Source organism: Brienomyrus brachyistius, unplaced genomic scaffold (assembly GCF_023856365.1).
Source record: "Brienomyrus brachyistius isolate T26 unplaced genomic scaffold, BBRACH_0.4 scaffold1231, whole genome shotgun sequence".
In the NCBI taxonomy this organism is placed as follows: Eukaryota; Metazoa; Chordata; class Actinopteri; order Osteoglossiformes; family Mormyridae; genus Brienomyrus; species Brienomyrus brachyistius.
The window spans coordinates 2575-23483 of record NW_026043505.1 but is presented as its reverse complement, the minus strand read 5'-3'; the positions used below and the strand labels follow the sequence as shown (position 1 = coordinate 23483).

At 40.9% G+C, this 20909-nt stretch overlaps 1 protein-coding gene across 1 annotated transcript; it reads left to right on the top strand.

The window, feature by feature from the left end:
* Window positions 1-15409: 15409 nt before the first annotated feature.
* Window positions 15410-20189, top strand: LOC125730400 (cytohesin-2-like). Its single transcript, XM_049005790.1, has 2 exons — window positions 15410-15545; window positions 18271-20189. Exon 2 carries the CDS (start codon window positions 18276-18278, stop codon window positions 18855-18857), a length of 582 nt encoding a protein of 193 aa, XP_048861747.1. The 5' UTR covers window positions 15410-15545; window positions 18271-18275; the 3' UTR covers window positions 18858-20189.
* The last annotated feature ends 720 nt before the right edge of the window (window positions 20190-20909 follow it).

Here is a 20909-nt window from a genome sequence, read left to right as displayed (position 1 = left end):
AGAGTTTAACTTTAGGTTGCTGATCGCAATGTGTGACCAAACCCCAAAGCACCCTAACTTAGTCGTTTACTAACTTATCGCGAAAAACAGACAGAAATAGACTTGTAAATTCTAAAGAAAAGACATTAACTGTTTTTTGTTAATGTTTAAAGGTATACAAACTACAGTTGTATCGGACACGCACACAAAAACACTAAAAGAGTTTTGCTCAGTCAAAAAAAAAAACACCAAACATATATTGTTCACGCTTTTTATTAAAATGTATAAGGATTGTTTTGTTATAGCGAAATTTTTAATTAATATGAGTGTGATATAAGTCATTTAGGCAACAAGATTTGAGGAAGAACCTAAATAGCAGCTAGAAATGACCGACCAGGCAGGCAGAAGTGTGCTTTCCTTATCTCACAAGTCATGGAAGGCGGGGATGGGGGGCACATAAGTGGGGGGGGGGGGGGGGTAGGAACTGTGGAATCAGGCAAGGGTGTAAGAATTTAGGATATAGTCTTGTTATTTTAAAGAAGGTGTACATGATTATTTTAATTGCATTTAATAGGAACCAGTAAGCTGCATTTAGCACCATGCTGCAAATACACATTAAAAACCTTAAAGAATAAGGTCTTAGTTATTTTAATAAAGACACCCTACAAGGTGCCCACGACCCCAGCTTATATAATCTACAAGCTTGATCTGAGATGCTTGCTGGAGTACAATGCTAAGTTGACAACGGTAACGGGGCTGCAGCCTGTTTGATAGTTAATGAAACAGTTCAAATTCAACAGTGTCAGTAGTCATCCACTATGCAGGGAGACTACAGATTGACTATAACGACCCGTTTATCTGCTGTCATTATTTATTTATTTATTTTTGACAGAATAAAGCCTTAGTTATTTTAATAAATATGTTTTTTCAGTAAATGTGTATTCATGCTCATGTGCACAAACAGACACACACACACATCGGTGGTCAGGGGCTTTAGAGTTTAACTTTAGGTCTGTGAAAGTATAGGACCGCGATGTGTATACAGGCCCCAAAACACATTAACTTAGTCGTTCATGAGTCTTATTGTGAAAAACCACGCAAAATGGACATGTAAATTTTAAAGAAAAGACATTAACTGCTTTTGTTAATGTTTAAATGTATAAAAACTTTAGATGTAGTTGTTAAACAGTCAAACAAAAATGTGTTATTTTAAAGTAGTATAAAATATAACCTTAACTTTGGACGCAAAATGAACAACCTACAAACACAGACAGACACACACACACACAGCAAAGCCCCAAGAATGCGCACAAGCACACAACCATAGGTGGGCTTTTAGAGTTTGCTCAATCAAAAAACATCAGACCCATATAGTTTACGTTTTTTATTAAAATGTGTAAGGATCGCTCTGTTAGAGCGCAATTTTAAATTAGTATGATTGTGATATAAGTCATTTAGGCAACAAGATTTGAGGAAGAACCTAAGTAACGGCTACAAATGATCGACCAGGCAGACAGAAGTCTGCTTTTCTTATCTCGCAAGTCATGGAAGTGTAGGCGGGTGTAGGAACTGTGGAATCAGGCATAGTTATTTTAATAAAGACATCCTACAAGGTACACCACGGCCCAAGCTTATAGCGTCTACTATCATGATTTGAGAGGCTAGATGGAGTACCATGTTAAGTTGACAATGGTAACTGAGATGCAGCCTGCATGCAGGGAGACTAGAGAGTGACTATAGTACCCCATTTAACCTTTGGTCCTTATTTTTTAAGAATTTTGACAGAATAAAGCCTTAGTTATTTTAATAAATACGTTTTTTTCCAGTACATGGTTGTTCATACTCATGTGCACAAACACACACACACACCGGTGGCCAGGGGCTTTAGAGTTTAACTTTAGGTCAGTGAAAGTATAGGATCGTTATGTGTATTCAGACCCCAAAACATATTAACTTAGTCGTTCATGAGTCTTATTGTGAAAAACCGACAAAATAGACTTGTAAATTTTAAAGAAAAGACATTAACAGCTTTTGTTAATGTTGAAATGTATAAAAACTTTAGCTGCTTTTCTTAAATGGCCAGAAAAATTGGCTCAACACTATTAGTTTATATGAGGAGGGGGTGTTTGCAACAGTCACAATCCTAGCAGGCAAGCATAACATGCCAAAGAAACATCTCTTTCATTTATTTCAAAGCAGACACTTTCCCGCCTACACTTCCATGACTTGCGAGATAAGAAAAGCAGACTTCTGTCTGCCTGGTCGATCATTTGTAGCCGTTACTTAGGTTCTTCCTCAAATCTTGTTGCCTAAATGACTTATATCACAATCATACTAATTTAAAATTGCGCTCTAACAGAGCGATCCTTACACATTTTAATAAAAAACGTAAACTATATGGGTCTGATGTTTTTTGATTGAGCAAACTCTAAAAGCCCACCTATGGTTGTGTGCTTGTGCGCATTCTTGGGGCTTTGCTGTGTGTGTGTGTGTCTGTCTGTGTTTGTAGGTTGTTCATTTTGCGTCCAAAGTTAAGGTTATATTTTATACTACTTTAAAATAACACATTTTTGTTTGACTGTTTAACAACTACATCTAAAGTTTTTATACATTTAAACATTAACAAAAGCAGTTAATGTCTTTTCTTTAAAATTTACATGTCCATTTTGCGTGGTTTTTCACAATAAGACTCATGAACGACTAAGTTAATGTGTTTTGGGGCCTGTATACACATCGCGGTCCTATACTTTCACAGACCTAAAGTTAAACTCTAAAGCCCCTGACCACCGATGTGTGTGTGTGTCTGTTTGTGCACATGAGCATGAATACACATTTACTGAAAAAACATATTTATTAAAATAACTAAGGCTTTATTCTGTCAAAAATAAATAAATAAATAATGACAGCAGATAAACGGGTCGTTATAGTCAATCTGTAGTCTCCCTGCATAGTGGATGACTACTGACACTGTTGAATTTGAACTGTTTCATTAACTATCAAACAGGCTGCAGCCCCGTTACCGTTGTCAACTTAGCATTGTACTCCAGCAAGCATCTCAGATCAAGCTTGTAGATTATATAAGCTGGGGTCGTGGGCACCTTGTAGGGTGTCTTTATTAAAATAACTAAGACCTTATTCTTTAAGGTTTTTAATGTGTATTTGCAGCATGGTGCTAAATGCAGCTTACTGGTTCCTATTAAATGCAATTAAAATAATCATGTACACCTTCTTTAAAATAACAAGACTATATCCTAAATTCTTACACCCTTGCCTGATTCCACAGTTCCTACCCCCCCCCCCCCCCCACTTATGTGCCCCCCATCCCCGCCTTCCATGACTTGTGAGATAAGGAAAGCACACTTCTGCCTGCCTGGTCGGTCATTTCTAGCTGCTATTTAGGTTCTTCCTCAAATCTTGTTGCCTAAATGACTTATATCACACTCATATTAATTAAAAATTTCGCTATAACAAAACAATCCTTATACATTTTAATAAAAAGCGTGAACAATATATGTTTGGTGTTTTTTTTTTTGACTGAGCAAAACTCTTTTAGTGTTTTTGTGTGCGTGTCCGATACAACTGTAGTTTGTATACCTTTAAACATTAACAAAAAACAGTTAATGTCTTTTCTTTAGAATTTACAAGTCTATTTCTGTCTGTTTTTCGCGATAAGTTAGTAAACGACTAAGTTAGGGTGCTTTGGGGTTTGGTCACACATTGCGATCAGCAACCTAAAGTTAAACTCTAAAGCCCCCCGACCTCCGGGGTGTGTGTGTGTGTGTTTGTGTGCATGCGCGTGAATAAACATTTACTGAAAAACGTATTTATTAAAATAACTAAGACTTTATTCTTTCAAAGTTTTTAAAAATGTGTTTTGATGCATGTCACTAAATGCTGCTTAATAGTACCTAACCGGGGTTGCTCCCCCCAGAGACAGTTGCTAGTCCATATCATTTCTCACTTAAAACATGACAGGGGTTTTGGCGTTGGAAAATAACGCATTTACTTAAAATAACACATTGACAAACACTACAAATGTTTTTATCCCTTAAATTATTAAAATAACTAAGGTATTAGTCTAACAAAGTTTTTTAAATGTTTTTGAAGTACCGCTCACTAGTTCCTGCATCTATTACATTAATAATGTGCTGGGTGTGTTTTATTGAAAATAAAACTAACAAAATACAACTAAATTATTTTATTAATTAAATCTTATTGGCTTAAAACTTTATACTAATGTGTCATACCCCCGTTTAAGTTACGGCACTTTACCCCGCTGATTAAGCAATTGAAGTTAGATACTTCATCCAGCCCCACAGGCCCGCAGCGGGGCGCCCGGGGCTATGCTAGAGTCCCAGAGCTGTGGTGTTAGACATCGACTTTTATTTCAATTAGACATATATTATTTTATACTATTTACGAATAAAACAGATTAACAAATAGACGTAATGTGCTTTCTGCCGGTGCGTGAATGCTGTCTGTCTGCTTGTCACACTCAGGACCAGCGGTTAAACGAGATGTTACACGCACTCTGCAACAATTTGTCAATTTGTCAATTGACGCTTCCTTCTCGTAGGCTTATCGCTCACTGCCGCGGCCATTAGCTGATCGACATGTCTAGACATGCAATACGCATAAATACCCATAAAACAGGATTGCTGTGTTTTTATCGTTATAAAATAGGACATTTTGTTAAAAATAAACCGTTAACAATACACAACTACTGCTTTTACCATTCAAAACTGCCCGACTCTCTTTCCTCTCTAGCTAGAAAAGCTCGACGCATCCGGTGACCCCTTAAAATTATTATGCCTTAAAACGTATTTAAAATGTCGCATTGATAAATTCATATAATGTATTTTATTCTTTTAAAGACTACTGATTCCAATTTGGTGCCATATGCTTTTATCTTGTAGGCCGTAGGATAGCTCTCTTTCTACCGGCTATAGGCCGTGGTACGTCTGGGGTATTATGCTTAAATTCTTTATTAATTAATGTTGGCTATGTGCTTTATAACACATTTTATACTTCTTTTACATACGTTTACTTATTGTATACACACTTTACAGTTCCGAAAACGACTTGCCTCAGCTGTTTTCAATAAAAGACAGTGGTGTGTGGGTGTCGTGGCTGCCAGCACAAGCGCGACATGGAGAGTTATTTTAACAAGGATCGCCAGCGTTATTCCTTGATTCTTGTTGTCGAAATGCTTAAGATGTTTTATTTTAAATAACACATTAGCCGAAAAGAGTTTCATTGCTTAAAAACGATGAGGTTAAAGAGGCTTATTTGAAATAAAAGATCAGCATGTGTTGTCATACATCTTTTCAAGTTCTGTTTATACCTTTTGATTAACCATACGTAGATAAATTTAGCTAATTGTAGCTAAGCAATCCGGGGGGTTAGAGATCGACTTTTATTTAAATTAGAAATAGATTATTTTACACTATTTACAAATAAGCATATGAAATATAGAATTAGTGTGCATTCTGCCAGAATGGCGGCATGCTTCTCACAATCCAGGCCAACGGTTCGCATCACGACAACAATTTCCGCTGGTAGCCATTTGACAGCTGCTTCACGCAACGAGCTGGCTCAATAAAGGAAATGCTGTGTGGATCTACGCGCGTGCGCCACACAAGAGTGAGAGCATGCATTCGTTTAAACAAGAATTAACCGCGTTATTTCCTGATTATTGCTATCGAAAATGCTCAGAGCGCTTTACTTTATTATTCACATTGACAGAAAAGTGCTTCATTACTTAAAAACATTACGGTTATAGGGGTTTTATTTGCTAAAACAGGCGCTCCGCCGGCGTCGCCATTTTGAAAGGGGAGTCGGCGATGGTGCGCATGCGCCAAACGCCGGACTAGCGATCGTCCATTCCGACCCGCGTTGTTCAAACAGAGTAGGCGCATGTGGCAGTGCTCCGGGATCGTTTCGTCCTATTTCTTCTAAAAGTTTGCCGCTTGCATGCTTTCTCCAACCTGGTAAATATAACTAAAGTCTTTCGTGTTGGTTAAATGTAATGAGTGATCGCTTCTTTTAAAACGACGGGGTGTACGTTTATTGTTTTCGCTTGTTTACATTTGCTCTTCTGCTGCTTCTTTCGGGCATGTTTGTTTAAATTCACCCTGCTTTTTCTTTTAAAATAACACTAAGGGTTTTCCTTCTTTTGGTGCTTTCTTCTTTTAAAACATTTGGGTGCTTTCTTTTAAAATACGCCGCGGTGCTTACTAACAACACGGGGCCGGACGGACGCCCCCGCTGAACGTGTATGCGCTAGCTTGCCATTATCCTGCTCTATGTTTTATTATACCTTAAAAACGTAATCAAAAAAGCACATTAATAAAATACATGTAATGTATTTTTATTCTATTAAAGTTTAATCCCCCAAACCCCCCTATCGGCAACACGTGGCATAAGCATGTATTGATACCATATATGGACATAACGGCAATCTCCCAAAACCATGTCGCCCCCTATCGGCAAAACGTGGCATAAGCATGTATTGATACCATATATGGGCATAAACTCTCGACCAATCAGAATCAAGGATACGCTACTTCCTCTTATGACGTCAGAAGCGGAGAATTAAGCTCCGCCCAAGGTACCACATAATATATATAATGTCGTTTACTATTATAAGACCCTTACTATCCTGCAGATTAGTAATTTCAGGTTTTAGAGCTCTTTTAGAGTTAAAATACTGGAAGAAACTTTTAACGTCATCCTTAGCTTCCAATGCAACCATCCTTTCGACATTTCTTTTAGCTCGTCTAATATCATTTTTTAACTCAGCCTGTAGACTTAGATATTCCTGCTTAATTCTGTCATCATCAGTTATTTTCCATTGCTGGAACAAAGCCCTTTTCCTCCTTACTTTATACTTTATTTCCCTAGTAAACCACCTAGGTTTCAATTTCCTAGATTTATTCTTGCTGGAAACAGGTATGAAGTCCTCTTGCACTTGCAATAATGTGCTTTTAAAAAATTCCCAGGCCTCTTCAACAGTTTTGTTATTTAACTCCATCCAGTTCACAGTTTCTAGTTTTAGTCTCATACACTTAAAGTCAGCCTTCCTAACATTATATATTTTTGATTTGGACTTAGCTCTTCGAACACTAAACTTAACCTCAAATTTGACCATGTTATGATCGCTACTGTCAAGTGGTTCTAAAACGTCTAATTTACCAATCCTGTCCTGGTTATTAGAGAGAACAAGATCAAGAATGGCATCTCCCCTGGTAGGGGTGTTAACAAACTGAGTAAAAAAACAATCCTGTACTAATTCCACCATCTCCAGTTCATTTTCTGAAGAGCCAGTGACAATGTCCCACTGCATTCCTGGTAGATTAAAATCACCCATAACTACCACATCATTTTTATTGCTCATAGTCCTAATATCACTGTATAACAATCTGCTTTCCTCAGCAGCTATATTAGGTGTTCTGTAACAAACACCGACAATTAGGCTATTTGAGTTTTTAGCATCTAATTTTACCCATATTGCTTCCGTAGTTTTATTTATATCAGTAAGTTCCCTTGCCTGCAAGTTTTCCTTTACATATACTGCAACACCACCTCCCTTTTTTCCTATACGATCCTTACGGAACAACGTGTAACCATCCATATTATATTCTTGTCCATCCTTTTCACTCAACCACGTTTCAGTTATTCCTATAATATCATAAGAGTCCGATGAGATAAAAGCCTCTAAATCATGAATTTTATTCCTAATACTTCTGGCGTTTAAATACAGACAACAAAGGGTAGGCCTATTACGGTGCCCACTTACAATATGATTATTTGTGGCTTTCCGTTTCCCCCCACTGACATAGTTAACTAACCTCCCTGCCCCCCCAGTCCCTAGTTTAAACATTCCTCAACTACTCTACACATACGCCTCCCCAATACACTGGTTCCCCTCTGGTTCAGGTGCAACCCATCCGGCTTGAACAGGTCCCACCTGTTCCAGAAGGTCCTCCAATGCCCCATAAACCTAAACCCCTCTTTCCTACACCATCCTTTTAGCCACGCATTTAATTTCCTTATCTCAGCTAACTTAGCCTGACTTGCACGTGGCACGGGGAGTATTTCGGAGAATACCACCGTGGACGTTCTGCTTCTAAGCTTATTGGCGACTTCTATAAATTTATCCTGCAGAACAGCCCTTCTACCCTTGCCTATGTCGTTGGTGCCAACATGCACCACGACAACTGGATCCACCCCAACTGGCGCCAAAAGCTTATCCACACGATCTGGAAGGTCTCCTACCTGGGCACCAGGCAGGCAAGACACCGTACGGGACCCTCTATCACGCGTGCACACATAACTGTCTACTCCCCTAATAATGGAATCCCCCACTACCACAACCTCCCTCTTCCTGGGGGGAGGGGGCTCCTCAGTGCCCAAGGGCCCACCTGCCTCCCCAGTCCGTTCCGGTTCTAAAGCTGGAAGAACCTGAAACCTGTTCGACACAGTCACCTCAGGTGATGCCGCCTCTGCAACGTGTGTACGCCCTTTCCTGCATCTACAACCTACGGTCACCCAGCTCTCTCGACCTCTCTGCTCTTCATTCTCCCCCCTCCCGGCTAGTGGCGTACACACCTTCTCCCTAAAAGGCGTATTAACTTGCTCCTCTAACTCACTGTTGCATTGGATGAGAGCCAGTTGCTCCTCAAGGTCAAAATGCGCTCAGCAGCAGAAATTCTCCATCCTAGATGAGCCTGCAAAGTTCTGTAGAAGTTAAATATACTTTAGTCAAATGAGAGACTAACCTGCTGTCAGTCAGGGGAAGCTTCAATAAGGCCTTCATTCATGACAGCTCCACTTGGCTTTTTGACGAGTCCCCATTTAGATGCAGCACGTCAGAGACTGAAGAGCAGGATGAAGGCTGTAAGTACAGTTTGCTGTGGATTGTGTTTGTGTTTAAATCTAATAAAGGATGAGACAATTTACTTAAAGCATGATATAGTTCATATTGCTCTTCAGGCTTCGTGATAAAATATTAAAATTATGGAGTACAAAGTTGTACATACAAAGAAAACAATGCAGAGCGGCAGGGCACCTGGCCCAGAGGGTCTTCACATAGAATTCTACAAAGGGTATTTTTTCCTGTTAGATTTACAGCTTTGGTTGTCTTGCCCTTTAAAGAAATTCTCTCAAGAAAGAAGTTGCCTCTTACCATGTCACAAGCAATTAGTTTCACCCAAAAAGGAGGAGGACCCCTCTCTGCTCCCCGTGTTAGTAGATTCTCCCCAACTCCTCCTGCTTATTCCTTCCTCCCTCCCTCCTATTTGTGCTCTCCTCCTCCTCTTGGGTTCTATTCATGTCTTTTGGTTCAGCAATAAAACCCACAAGGCTGCTCTTTGATTGTCCCTCTTCCCATCGTGACATATTATGTATTACATGATTATGAAATGATTTGATTATTATACAATTAACCACTTTGTTTCTTCAATTTGTCTTTCTTCTGAATCATCAGATATATGTCGTAGCTGGTAATTTGTTACACTCTGCTGTCAGTGCCAGTGTAGCCTAGATACAACCAGTCATATGTTTCAGTCAAGCTGATGTTTGAACAATTTTTGGGAACAGATTTTCATAATGTTTTCTCATAGGAGGCTGACCCTGGGCATCCTGGGATTGCTGCGAGAGATTGCTGGGATACTGTGAGAGAGTGGTGTTGAGCTGCAGCGATTGTTTTGGGATTGTTTGTGATTGTTTTTGGGGTGTTTGGAACGTATTTTCTGAGTGTTTGTGTGCTTTAATTGTTTAGTGGGTGGCTGTGTTATTTCTATTTATTGTTCTTATTTTGGTCGGCGTGAGTGCTTGTCTGTCCTGTCTGTTTATTAACAGCGCGATTGTTACGGGCAGTGAGCTGCGTTTTCTGTTCGCGTTTAACTCCGTAAAAAACACCGGCGGGGCGAAATAGCTAATAATATCTAACGTCGGTAACGTTACTCAGCGCCAGAAAAGGACAGTTGCTCCTGAGCTTTGCCCGGTCGCCAGTCGGGGCCGGGAGGACATTTTCCACTTTTTTCCCCGCTCCGGCAGTAGCCTGCTGTGAGGGGGTTTTTGTGGTTTTTCGACCTCCCAAGAGCAACTTCGATTTCGTTTTGTTTTTAGTTCATACTTGGTTCAGGCAGAAGTTCTTTTGGTAAGTAGTAGTAAATTTATCGGATTTAAAATTTTAAATAAAAATAAGAATTAAGTTCCGTTTCAACCCAAGTAACTTATTTTAGCGTACTCGGCACTTTATTGCATTTAACGGTACGCGAATTAATCTTTAAAGTTAAATACGCTATATAAATTTACTGGGCTGGGAGTACGGGGTCATAGTGAGTTAGTTAATTATGGGGCCGGCTCAGTGTTGCGTTTGCAACATGTTTGCCCTTCTGGACGTTAGTGTCCAGTCGGACTTCATCTGCGAGCGATGTAAGCTAGTGGACTCGCTCATGGTCAAGGTTCGCGGCCTTGAGGAGCAACTGGCTCTCATCCAATGCAACAGTGAGTTAGAGGAGCAAGTTAATACGCCTTTTAGGGAGAAGGTGTGTACGCCACTAGCCGGGAGGGGGGAGAATGAAGAGCAGAGAGGTCGAGAGAGCTGGGTGACCGTAGGTCGTAGACGCAGGAAGGGGCGTACACACGTTGCAGAGGCGGCATCACCTGAGGTGACTGTGTCGAACAGGTTTCAGGTTCTTCCAGCTTTAGAGCCGGAACGGACTGGGGAGGCAGGTGGGCCCTTGGGCACTGAGGAGCCCCCTCCCCCCAGGAAGAGGGAGGTTGTGGTAGTGGGGGATTCCATTATTAGGGGAGTAGACAGTTATGTGTGCACGCGTGATAGAGGGTCCCGTACGGTGTCTTGCCTGCCTGGTGCCCAGGTAGGAGACCTTCCAGATCGTGTGGATAAGTTTTTGGCCCCAGCTGGGGTGGATCCAGTTGTCGTGGTGCATGTTGGCACCAACGACATAGGCAAGGGTAGAAGGGCTGTTCTGCAGGATAAATTTATAGAAGTTGCCAATAAGCTTAGAAGCAGAACGTCCACGGTGGTATTCTCCGAAATACTCCCCGTGCCACGTGCAAGTCAGGCTAAGTTAGCTGAGATAAGGAAATTAAATGCGTGGCTAAAAGGATGGTGTAGGAAAGAGGGGTTTAGGTTTATGGGGCATTGGAGGACCTTCTGGAACAGGTGGGACCTGTTCAAGCCGGATGGGTTGCACCTGAACCAGAGGGGAACCAGTGTATTGGGGAGGCGTATGTGTAGAGTAGTTGAGGAATGTTTAAACTAGGGACTGGGGGGGCAGGGAGGTTAGTTAACTATGTCAGTGGGGGGAAACGGAAAGCCCCAAATAATCATATTGTAAGTGGGCACCGTAATAGGCCTACCCTTTGTTGTCTGTATTTAAACGCCAGAAGTATTAGGAATAAAATTCATGATTTAGAGGCTTTTATCTCATCGGACTCTTATGATATTATAGGAGTAACTGAAACGTGGTTGAGTGAAAAGGATGGACAAGAATATAATATGGATGGTTACACGTTGTTCCGTAAGGATCGTATAGGAAAAAAGGGAGGTGGTGTTGCAGTATATGTAAAGGAAAACTTGCAGGCAAGGGAACTTACTGATATAAATAAAACTACGGAAGCAATATGGGTAAAATTAGATGCTAAAAACTCAAATAGCCTAATTGTCGGTGTTTGTTACAGAACACCTAATATAGCTGCTGAGGAAAGCAGATTGTTATACAGTGATATTAGGACTATGAGCAATAAAAATGATGTGGTAGTTATGGGTGATTTTAATCTACCAGGAATGCAGTGGGACATTGTCACTGGCTCTTCAGAAAATGAACTGGAGATGGTGGAATTAGTACAGGATTGTTTTTTTACTCAGTTTGTTAACACCCCTACCAGGGGAGATGCCATTCTTGATCTTGTTCTCTCTAATAACCAGGACAGGATTGGTAAATTAGACGTTTTAGAACCACTTGACAGTAGCGATCATAACATGGTCAAATTTGAGGTTAAGTTTAGTGTTCGAAGAGCTAAGTCCAAATCAAAAATATATAATGTTAGGAAGGCTGACTTTAAGTGTATGAGACTAAAACTAGAAACTGTGAACTGGATGGAGTTAAATAACAAAACTGTTGAAGAGGCCTGGGAATTTTTTAAAAGCACATTATTGCAAGTGCAAGAGGACTTCATACCTGTTTCCAGCAAGAATAAATCTAGGAAATTGCAACCTAGGTGGTTTACTAGGGAAATAAAGCATAAAGTAAGGAGGAAAAGGGCTTTGTTCCAGCAATGGAAAATAACTGACGTTGACAGAATTAAGCAGGAATATCTAAGTCTACAGACTGAGTTAAAAAATGATATTAGACGAGCTAAAAGAAATGTCGAAAGGATGGTTGCATTGGAAGCTAAGGATGATGTTAAAAGTTTCTTCCAGTATTTTAACTCTAAAAGAGCTCTAAAACCTGAAATTACTAATCTGCAGGATAGTAAGGGTCTTATAATAGTAAACGACATTGATATAGTAAATGAGTTCAATGATAGTTTTGCACGGGTATTCACTGTTGAGGACCTTAGTAATTTACCAGTTATTACCTATCCAGCATTGTCTATAGCTAATATATATATAACTGAAGCAGATGTTTTGCAAAGCCTAGCTAAGCTCAAAATAAATAAATCACAGGGTCCTGATGGCATCTTACCTATAGTGTTAAAAGAGATGAGGGATATTATTTGCCGACCCTTAACTTTACTGTTTCAAAAATCCTTATCTGAAGGTGTGGTACCTTCTGATTGGAAGCACGCCTTCATAACGCCTATTTTTAAAAAAGGGGATAGAAGTAATTTGTCTAACTATAGGCCAATCAGTCTAACTTGTATAACTGGTAAAGTTATGGAGGCTATAATCAAAGAGAAAATGGTAGATTACCTGGACTCTAATAACATTTTGCGGGATAGCCAGCATGGATTTAGGAGAGGTAGATCCTGTTTAACAAATCTGTTGGAGTTTTTTGAGGAAGCTACTCAGGAAGTTGATGATAAGAAGGCCTATGATGTCATCTACTTAGATTTCCAAAAGGCTTTTGATGTTGTCCCCCACAAGAGGCTCCTACTTAAACTCAAAGCGACAGGTATTTTAGGTACCGTAGCGACCTGGATTGATAACTGGTTAACAGATAGGAAACAGCGAGTAGTTATAAGAGGCACAATGTCAAAGTGGGCTTGCGTTCATAGTGGGGTACCGCAGGGTTCGATTTTAGGACCACTATTGTTCCTAATTTACATAAATGATATGGATACCAATATATACAGTAAACTGGTGAAATTTGCAGATGACACCAAGGTGGGTGGTGTAGCAGATACTGAATTAGTGGCTCAGCAGCTACAGCGGGATCTTGATTTAATTAGTGACTGGGCCGATACCTGGCAGATGAAATTTAACATCGATAAATGTAAGGTACTCCATCTAGGGAGCAGAAATATAAAGTACAGGTATTTCATGGGTGTCACTGAAATAAAGGTAGCTGATCATGAGAAAGACCTTGGTGTGTATGTTTATGCTTCCATGTCCCATTCTCGCCAGTGTGGGGAAGCAATAAAAAAGGCCAATAGGATGTTGGGGTATATCTCCAGGTGTGTGGAGTTTAAGTCAAGGGAGGTAATGCTAAGATTATACAATTCCTTGGTGAGACCTCACCTAGAATATTGTGTGCAGGTTTGGTCACCATATCTTAAAAAGGACATTGTGGCCTTAGAAAAGGTGCAGCGTAGGGCCACAAAAATTATTCCTGGTCTTAGAGGAATGTCATACGAGGAACGGTTACTTGAGCTAAATCTGTTCAGTCTCAAGCAAAGGAGACTGAGGGGGGACATGATCCAGGTATATAAGATTCTAACAGGTTTGGATGCTGTTCAAGCAAATAGTTACTTCAGCATTAGTTTAAATACACGAACTCGTGGCCATAGGTGGAAATTAGCGGGAGAACACTTCAAGCTGGATTTAAGGAAGCACTTCTTTACACAGCGTGTAGTCAGAGTATGGAATACCCTTCCTGATAATGTAGTGCAAGCTGAATCCTTGGGTTCCTTTAAATCAGAGCTAGATAAGATTTTAACGACTCTGAGCTATTAGTTTAGTTCTCCCCAAGCGAGCTTGATGGGCCGAATGGCCTCCTCTCGTTTGTATAGTTCTTATGTTCTTATGTTATGTTCTTATATATGTGGTGTGATAATTGAGCATGACCCCACTGTTGCTGTGCTTGCTGCTCCTGTCATGATCTGTAATCTCTTATTTTTTCATGTCTCCTCCAACTCATGCCAGCAGAGGTCGCTGCTGGCACTTTGTAACCCTCCTAATTCTCCTGTATCCCATTATAGTTCTCCATCCTAACCCTGTACCCCTGTTTTGTTGCTGATTAGTGTGCTGTGTATAAATATGCCTGCCCTCACTGCGTTCCCCAGCTCAGTCATTGCTGTTCCATGTGTAGTCTGTGTTTCCTTAAAGCCCACCGAGCTACACACTGCCCCTAAATTTAAATTTATATGTAACCTGTGTGTGTATGTGTAACCTAGATTTGCCCAGTATGTAAATCTAATCCAGACCTTGATCCTACACCTACTATAATTATAAGTACCTCACTATACCTATATCTAACACTGCTATTCATCACCAGTGTTACATGTCAGGGCTTCGCTGCAATAGATCCCTCAGTGCTGCAGGTTATTACTGTGACTTTGCACACACACACGTTGCTGCTTCCTCAGCCAGTGTCACATATACTTTATTACACACAGACCTCAGTAATCTCTGCTACACTCACACCTGCTTACTTTACATCCATGGTTAAATTCTCCTAATGGAATCTATCTTAATGTCTTTATTCTATTTTATTTTATTTATTATACCATATTATTCATTGTATTGTTCTTTCAATTTTATTTCTATTTTATTATTGCTAATACACCGGATCTGAGTGCCTCATTTTGTTCCCTTCATATAGAACACGTTTTGTAATGACAATAAAACATCCTTATCCTCATCTAAATCACACTGTCTAACTACTAATCTGTTTAAATAATATAATTGGATTTCAAAGGTTAATAGTCACTCAATTACCCCCTCAGCCCAACAGTACCACAAACACCCAACATGCACGGAAATGTTCTCCTAAGTTGTTTTCCCTGCCTGGAACAATACCACAGCAGTCACATGGACTAATGTTTCAAAACATTTCGGAAACCTTGCATTGAAACTTGAGGTCTTTAGAAGGGATCAGTCCTGGGTGGCAAAGTTGCCATCACAAAGGTTTTTGATTAAGGGATTCATGATGCCAGGTAGCCATCTTTCACAAGCTGGTGGGCTGTGCCACTGATGCCTTTGCTTGGGTTTTATATGTCTGTCCTGGTTTGTGTTCTTGCCACTTCAGGTTCCCTGGTTTTGGTCTACATTCCTCGGTCCTCTGCTGTGGAGTCTACCTTCTGCTTCACCTCATTCTGGAGCCGCCCATCCAGTCAGCGGCCCATGTCCCCCTGGTTCCCTGTTTCCTGAGGTTAGTCTGCTAGTCTCCGGGGCCAGGGGGCAGAAATCTGCCATGTTGGATGGGCGGCCCAGGTTGGGGTGCTCCATCATAGACTGGTACATGAAGGATTATAAATGGTTTTCAACCAGTATGTACCGAGTGTGCATCGTGACGAAAAGAATGTCATGGGAATATTTAGGACTGACTGCAGTATTAGTTCAAAGCATGATTGTGTTTTTCTTAATTTTTATTGATTTATTTTTGTATTATTCATTTTTTAATTATTAATTTTCTTAAGTAACTTGATTCAGTTAAAAGGGGTTTGTCCATTTTCTTTAGCAGAAGTTTGTGTAAGTATGATGTTCACCTTCCCTTTTCATAGTCTAGTCTTTGCCAAGTTTTATGCTTATTTCCCCTGGTTAAGTTAATCTGACTTGTGTGTTTAGGAGGGTCATACAGGCTTTTTGTTTGTAATGGAAGCACAGGGTCTGTACTTGCAGCTTATTTGCCATGCTAATAGAAGCATTTTACCTTCCTCTCTAATCTCTTTTTTTCTTGGCTCTCACTGCAGTCTCCTCTATGCCAGGGTTTCTCAACCCAGTCCTTGGACCCCACTGCAAAGATCCACAGTTTTGCTCTGTCCAAGCTCTCAGCACAGCAGTAAAAGGTGACTGTTTGGTTCATGCATGCAGGGATCTGGGACAGAGCAAAAACGTGGAGCTGTCTGGTGGGCTGAGGAATGAGTTTAGAAATGCTGCTGTATGAAGTATTAAACCATTTGACCGGTTGGATAAATGTTAAAATGTTTTCTCAAAATATAAAAAGAGATAATCTTCTGTTTTGCGTCTCATTACAAGCAAACTTGTTTTTTGTTTTTATGTCACTCTAGTATTTGATATCTAATTTTCAGTCTTCTGGCAATATAATCTGGTGAATGGGGAAAGACTTCCAGCAGGGGCTCCGGTTTCCTCCCACAGTCCAAAAGTGTGCAGGGTAGGTTAATTGGCAAATCTGAGTTGTGAGTGTTTGCGCCCTGCAGAGTGTTGACTCCTGCCCAGGGTTGGTTCCTGCCTACGCCTGTTGTTCCAAGGACAGGCTCCGGTCCCCCCCCGCGACCTCAGTTTGGCTTGCTGTCTCCCCCCTTGGTTTCCTTTGGTTTACGTCTTCACTAGCCCCCTTGTTGCTTTGACTTGTGTGTAAGTTATGTATGTGTGATTGTATTGCTGCATAGGGAGTGACTGCTATTTTGTTTTGCAAGTGTGTGTTGGACTCTGTTTATTTGGTCAGGGAGTGAGGTGGAGTGTTTGTCTTTTGGTTTCCTTTTCTTTTGCACTTAGGTGAGATTAGCTGTGGGTCGCACTTGATAGTTGGGGATTTTGTTTGTTATTTTGGCTGTGGTCACTCCCAAAGTCTTTTGCACCGGGTTATTTGTTCAGTGTCAGTATTATACATGAAAAAAAATGAAAATACAAAAAATATCCCTTTGTCCACTGGTGTTCCCTTCTTGCCCTCACCCTGTTTGTCCCTTTATCCCATTCCCCTTTCCCGTGAATACTGTTACACTCCAACCCTAGACAGCATATCAAAACAGCATCGTACCTATAGTTTTAAAAGAGATGAGGGATATTATTCATTGACCTTTATCTTTGCTATTTCAGAAATCCGTATCTGCTACCTTGTGACTGGAAGTATACACTGTAAAAAAAGGCAAAATTTGTCACAGTTTTAAACGATTTTATATCAGCCAATTTGACTACAGTATAATTATTTTTTTCCTCTTATGTTAAATGACAGAAAAGTTTTATCAAAACTACATTGCATAACTGGCATCGTAGTACTGATTAGCACCGATTCAGACATCCCGATGAACAAATATGAAGTTCATTTAAACTGTGGTACCTTAAATCCGTCAAGTTACCTCGATAAGCCAGTAACCCTGATTCGTAGTATAGGCCACTGATCACAAGCACTCTGTGTAAACGTATTGTTTAACCGGCGCTGTTGCATTACCAGGGTGAGAGGTTGACTTGCTGGTTAGCTATAAAAACAGACGTTAGTGCAACTCCACATTAATGGTGCGGTCATCATGGCTTATAAATGCTTATTATCGTTCATCATTGTTTGTGTCAGTAACGATAACATAAACAAGGGTAGGCACCAGGAGAACATCATTGGCTCTTGCATCGATTACTTTTCCCGTAACACCCTTTAGATTGTTTCCCTGAAGGGCAGCAAACCGACAATTTCGGTGTGATTGAGCTGATCACGTGTGCATGGGGAGGGAATGCGGACCACATGACCTTCCCGGCGAGCTCAGCACATCCAGCATCGCTTCGCAAATACAATCAAAATGTTTTATCTTTATTCACACTTTTTATCTTTATTCATTATCTCTACGATCTCACTGCTGGACGAATGCCTGGCATTCAGAGCATTCTTTATTAGCCATTTGCCTTTGGATGCAGTTTATTTGCATGCCCCAAAGCTTCCAGGCGTCAGTAATTGCTTCCCACGTTACTCCGGTCCTGGGGTCTTCTGTAACTGCCCTTTGGGATTACATATATTCAGCATATGCTTTTGTCCGAAGTGATGAGAGTTTGGGGTCAGAGCACTTGGGTCTAAGGGACTTGCTCAAGGGCTTAACAATGTTACGATTACTCTGCCATGGGAGTTGAACCAACAACCAAACTGGCAGAGATGGCCAACCTGCTGAGCTCCACACCCGCTGACGATCTCCTTTTCCTGTCTGCTGCAGTCTCCATGGACCTGAGTCCAGAGAAGCACTCTGAACTTGAGGACATCCGGCTGAGGAAAGGAGCCCTTCTGCTGGAGATCCAGAGGCTGCGGGAGGCGCTGAGAGAGGCCCTCATGGAAGTGGAGGTCCTTGAATCCAGCACCAAACGCAGCCAAATCTTAGAAAAGAATAGGCATGTCGCCATGGGAAGAAAGAAATTCAACATGGACCCTAAGAAGGGTATCCTGTTCATGGTACAAAACAATCTTCTCCGGCACACGTCTGAGGACATCGCCCAGCTCCTATACAAGGGAGAGGGGCTGAACAAAACAGCCATTGGGGATTACCTGGGTGAGAGAGACGACTTCAATATCCAAGTCCTCCAAACATTTCTTGGGCTTCATGAATTCGTAGGGTTCAACCTGGTACAGGCTCTCAGGCAGTTCCGTCTGCCAGGAGAAGCACAAAAGATTGACAGTATGATGGAGGCCTTTGCGCAGAGGTACTGTCAATGTAATCCTGGAGTCTTCCAGAACATTGACACTTGCTATGTACTTTCATTTTCCATAATCATGCTAAACACTAGCCTTCATAATCCAAATGTGTGAGACAAGCCCAGTGTGGACAGGTTCATCTCCATGAATCGAGGAATCAATGATGGAGGCAACCTGCCAGATGATCTCCTCCGAAATCTTTATAAGAGCATAAAGAATGAGCCATTCAAGATTCCTGAAGACAATGGGAACAATGCCTTCTTCAACCCTGACAGAGAGGGTTGGCTCTTCAAAATGGGAGGAGGACGGGTGAAAACATGGAAAAGGAGGTGGTTCATCCTGATGGATAACTGCCTTTACTACTTTAAACATACTGCGGATAAGAAACCCAGGGTGATCATTCTGCTGGAGAATCTGAGCATCCGTGAGGTGAAGGATCTCAGGAAGCCTAACTGCTTTGAACTGTACATCCCTAACAACAGCAGACAGCTGATGAAAGCCTGCAAAACGGAGGCGGACGGCCGCCTGGTAGAGGGCAATCATGTGGTGTACCGCATCTCGGCGCCAACCCCTGAGGAGAAGGACAAGTGGATACAGAGCATCACTGCTGCTGTGAGCGCTGACCCTTTTTATGAGATGCTGGCAGCAAGAAAAACACGGATCTCTTAAAACAGGGGTGTCAGACTCATTTTCACCCCGCGCCACATCAGCATCATAGTTGTCACCTTATTCGGCCCTCAGGAAACCACCATGTCCCCCACAGACGTCCCGATGTCATGTATTTGGTGCCAGAATTATAGAACACACAGGACTATTTGTGCCAGATTCCAGAGGAAGAAGTCAACCACTGTGAAAATGACTGCATTCACAGACGTGACATTGCTTGTGATGATGATGTCTTCACGTTGTGCACCTCTGTCATGGCAGAGAATGGTCTTGATGTTCCTCTGGATGCTTATAAGGCAATTGACCTCTACCTGCGCCTACGAGAAGAATGATCAGTTCTTCTACACATTGAACGATAAAGACTGTGTGAATATGTTTGGATGAGCTATTGCAGAAAGTATTTATTTCAGAACAAGGAACTTTGCACAAAACAACTGACTATTTGACTATGATCGCCCACTCAAACATTTGGGCCCAAAATTGTTGTTGCAGACATTCTTTGCCTTTATAATGTGGTCTCACAAAGTAATGTTTAACCTTAAGGTAGCATGACCGAATTCCAGGTTTTGTTTTGATGCGACTTATTGTTCACTACAGATTTTATCATCGAAATGCCCTGTCCTTTTTTGTATAAATGTGAAATTAAATGTTATTTGCACTGTATTGCTGATCTTTATGTCAGAGAACCTTTTTTTCTGAGAATCCACACTGCTGTAAATTTGCATCAACATGATTGGGATTGGGATGGAAAAATTATTTTCCATCTTAACCCATATTCTAAGCATATTGATTTCTCTTGTAAATTTTACTTTTACAGCAGTATGATTTAAGACACTAACAGCAATTTTTCAACCAGTAATTGTTAATGTGATAGGAATTGCATTCAACAGCAAATGCGTTCAACTTAACCAAATGTATAAATCTTACATATTCTGATGATTTGACATTCCCCCGACGTCTGTGTGATGTATTTCAGCAACAACACGCAGTTAATGAGATCACTATGCGGAATTTAGCCGACTGTTATTTTACTGATTAGGATATATCACCCAAGATTGGGGTATACTATATATCAAGGGTCAGCAACCTTTTTGAAACTGAGAGCTACTTCACGGGTACTGAGCCATACAAAGGCTACCAGAACAGACTTTACCTAAACTTATCTAAACTTCATGTAGAATAAACACGTTTTAAATGCTTTTTTGGATATTGTCATTTTCAAATCTATATAAATACAAATGTGATTAAAGAAGAATAGCAACAAGATAAAATTAAATTTTAGTCGCTGCCCACTGGTGAGTTGTGGTATTTTTAGAACAGGTCCGTGGGTGACTCATGTGGTTCTTGGGGGCATCCTGGTGCCAGTGGGCACCATGTTGGTGACCCCTGTTCTAAATGGTATGTAGGGTATGCAAACTACACCAACGCTTCTGATGTAGCTACATTTAGGCTTATAGTGGAATAATATAGTGGAAGATTCCTTGCGTGAGTGTCTGAGAG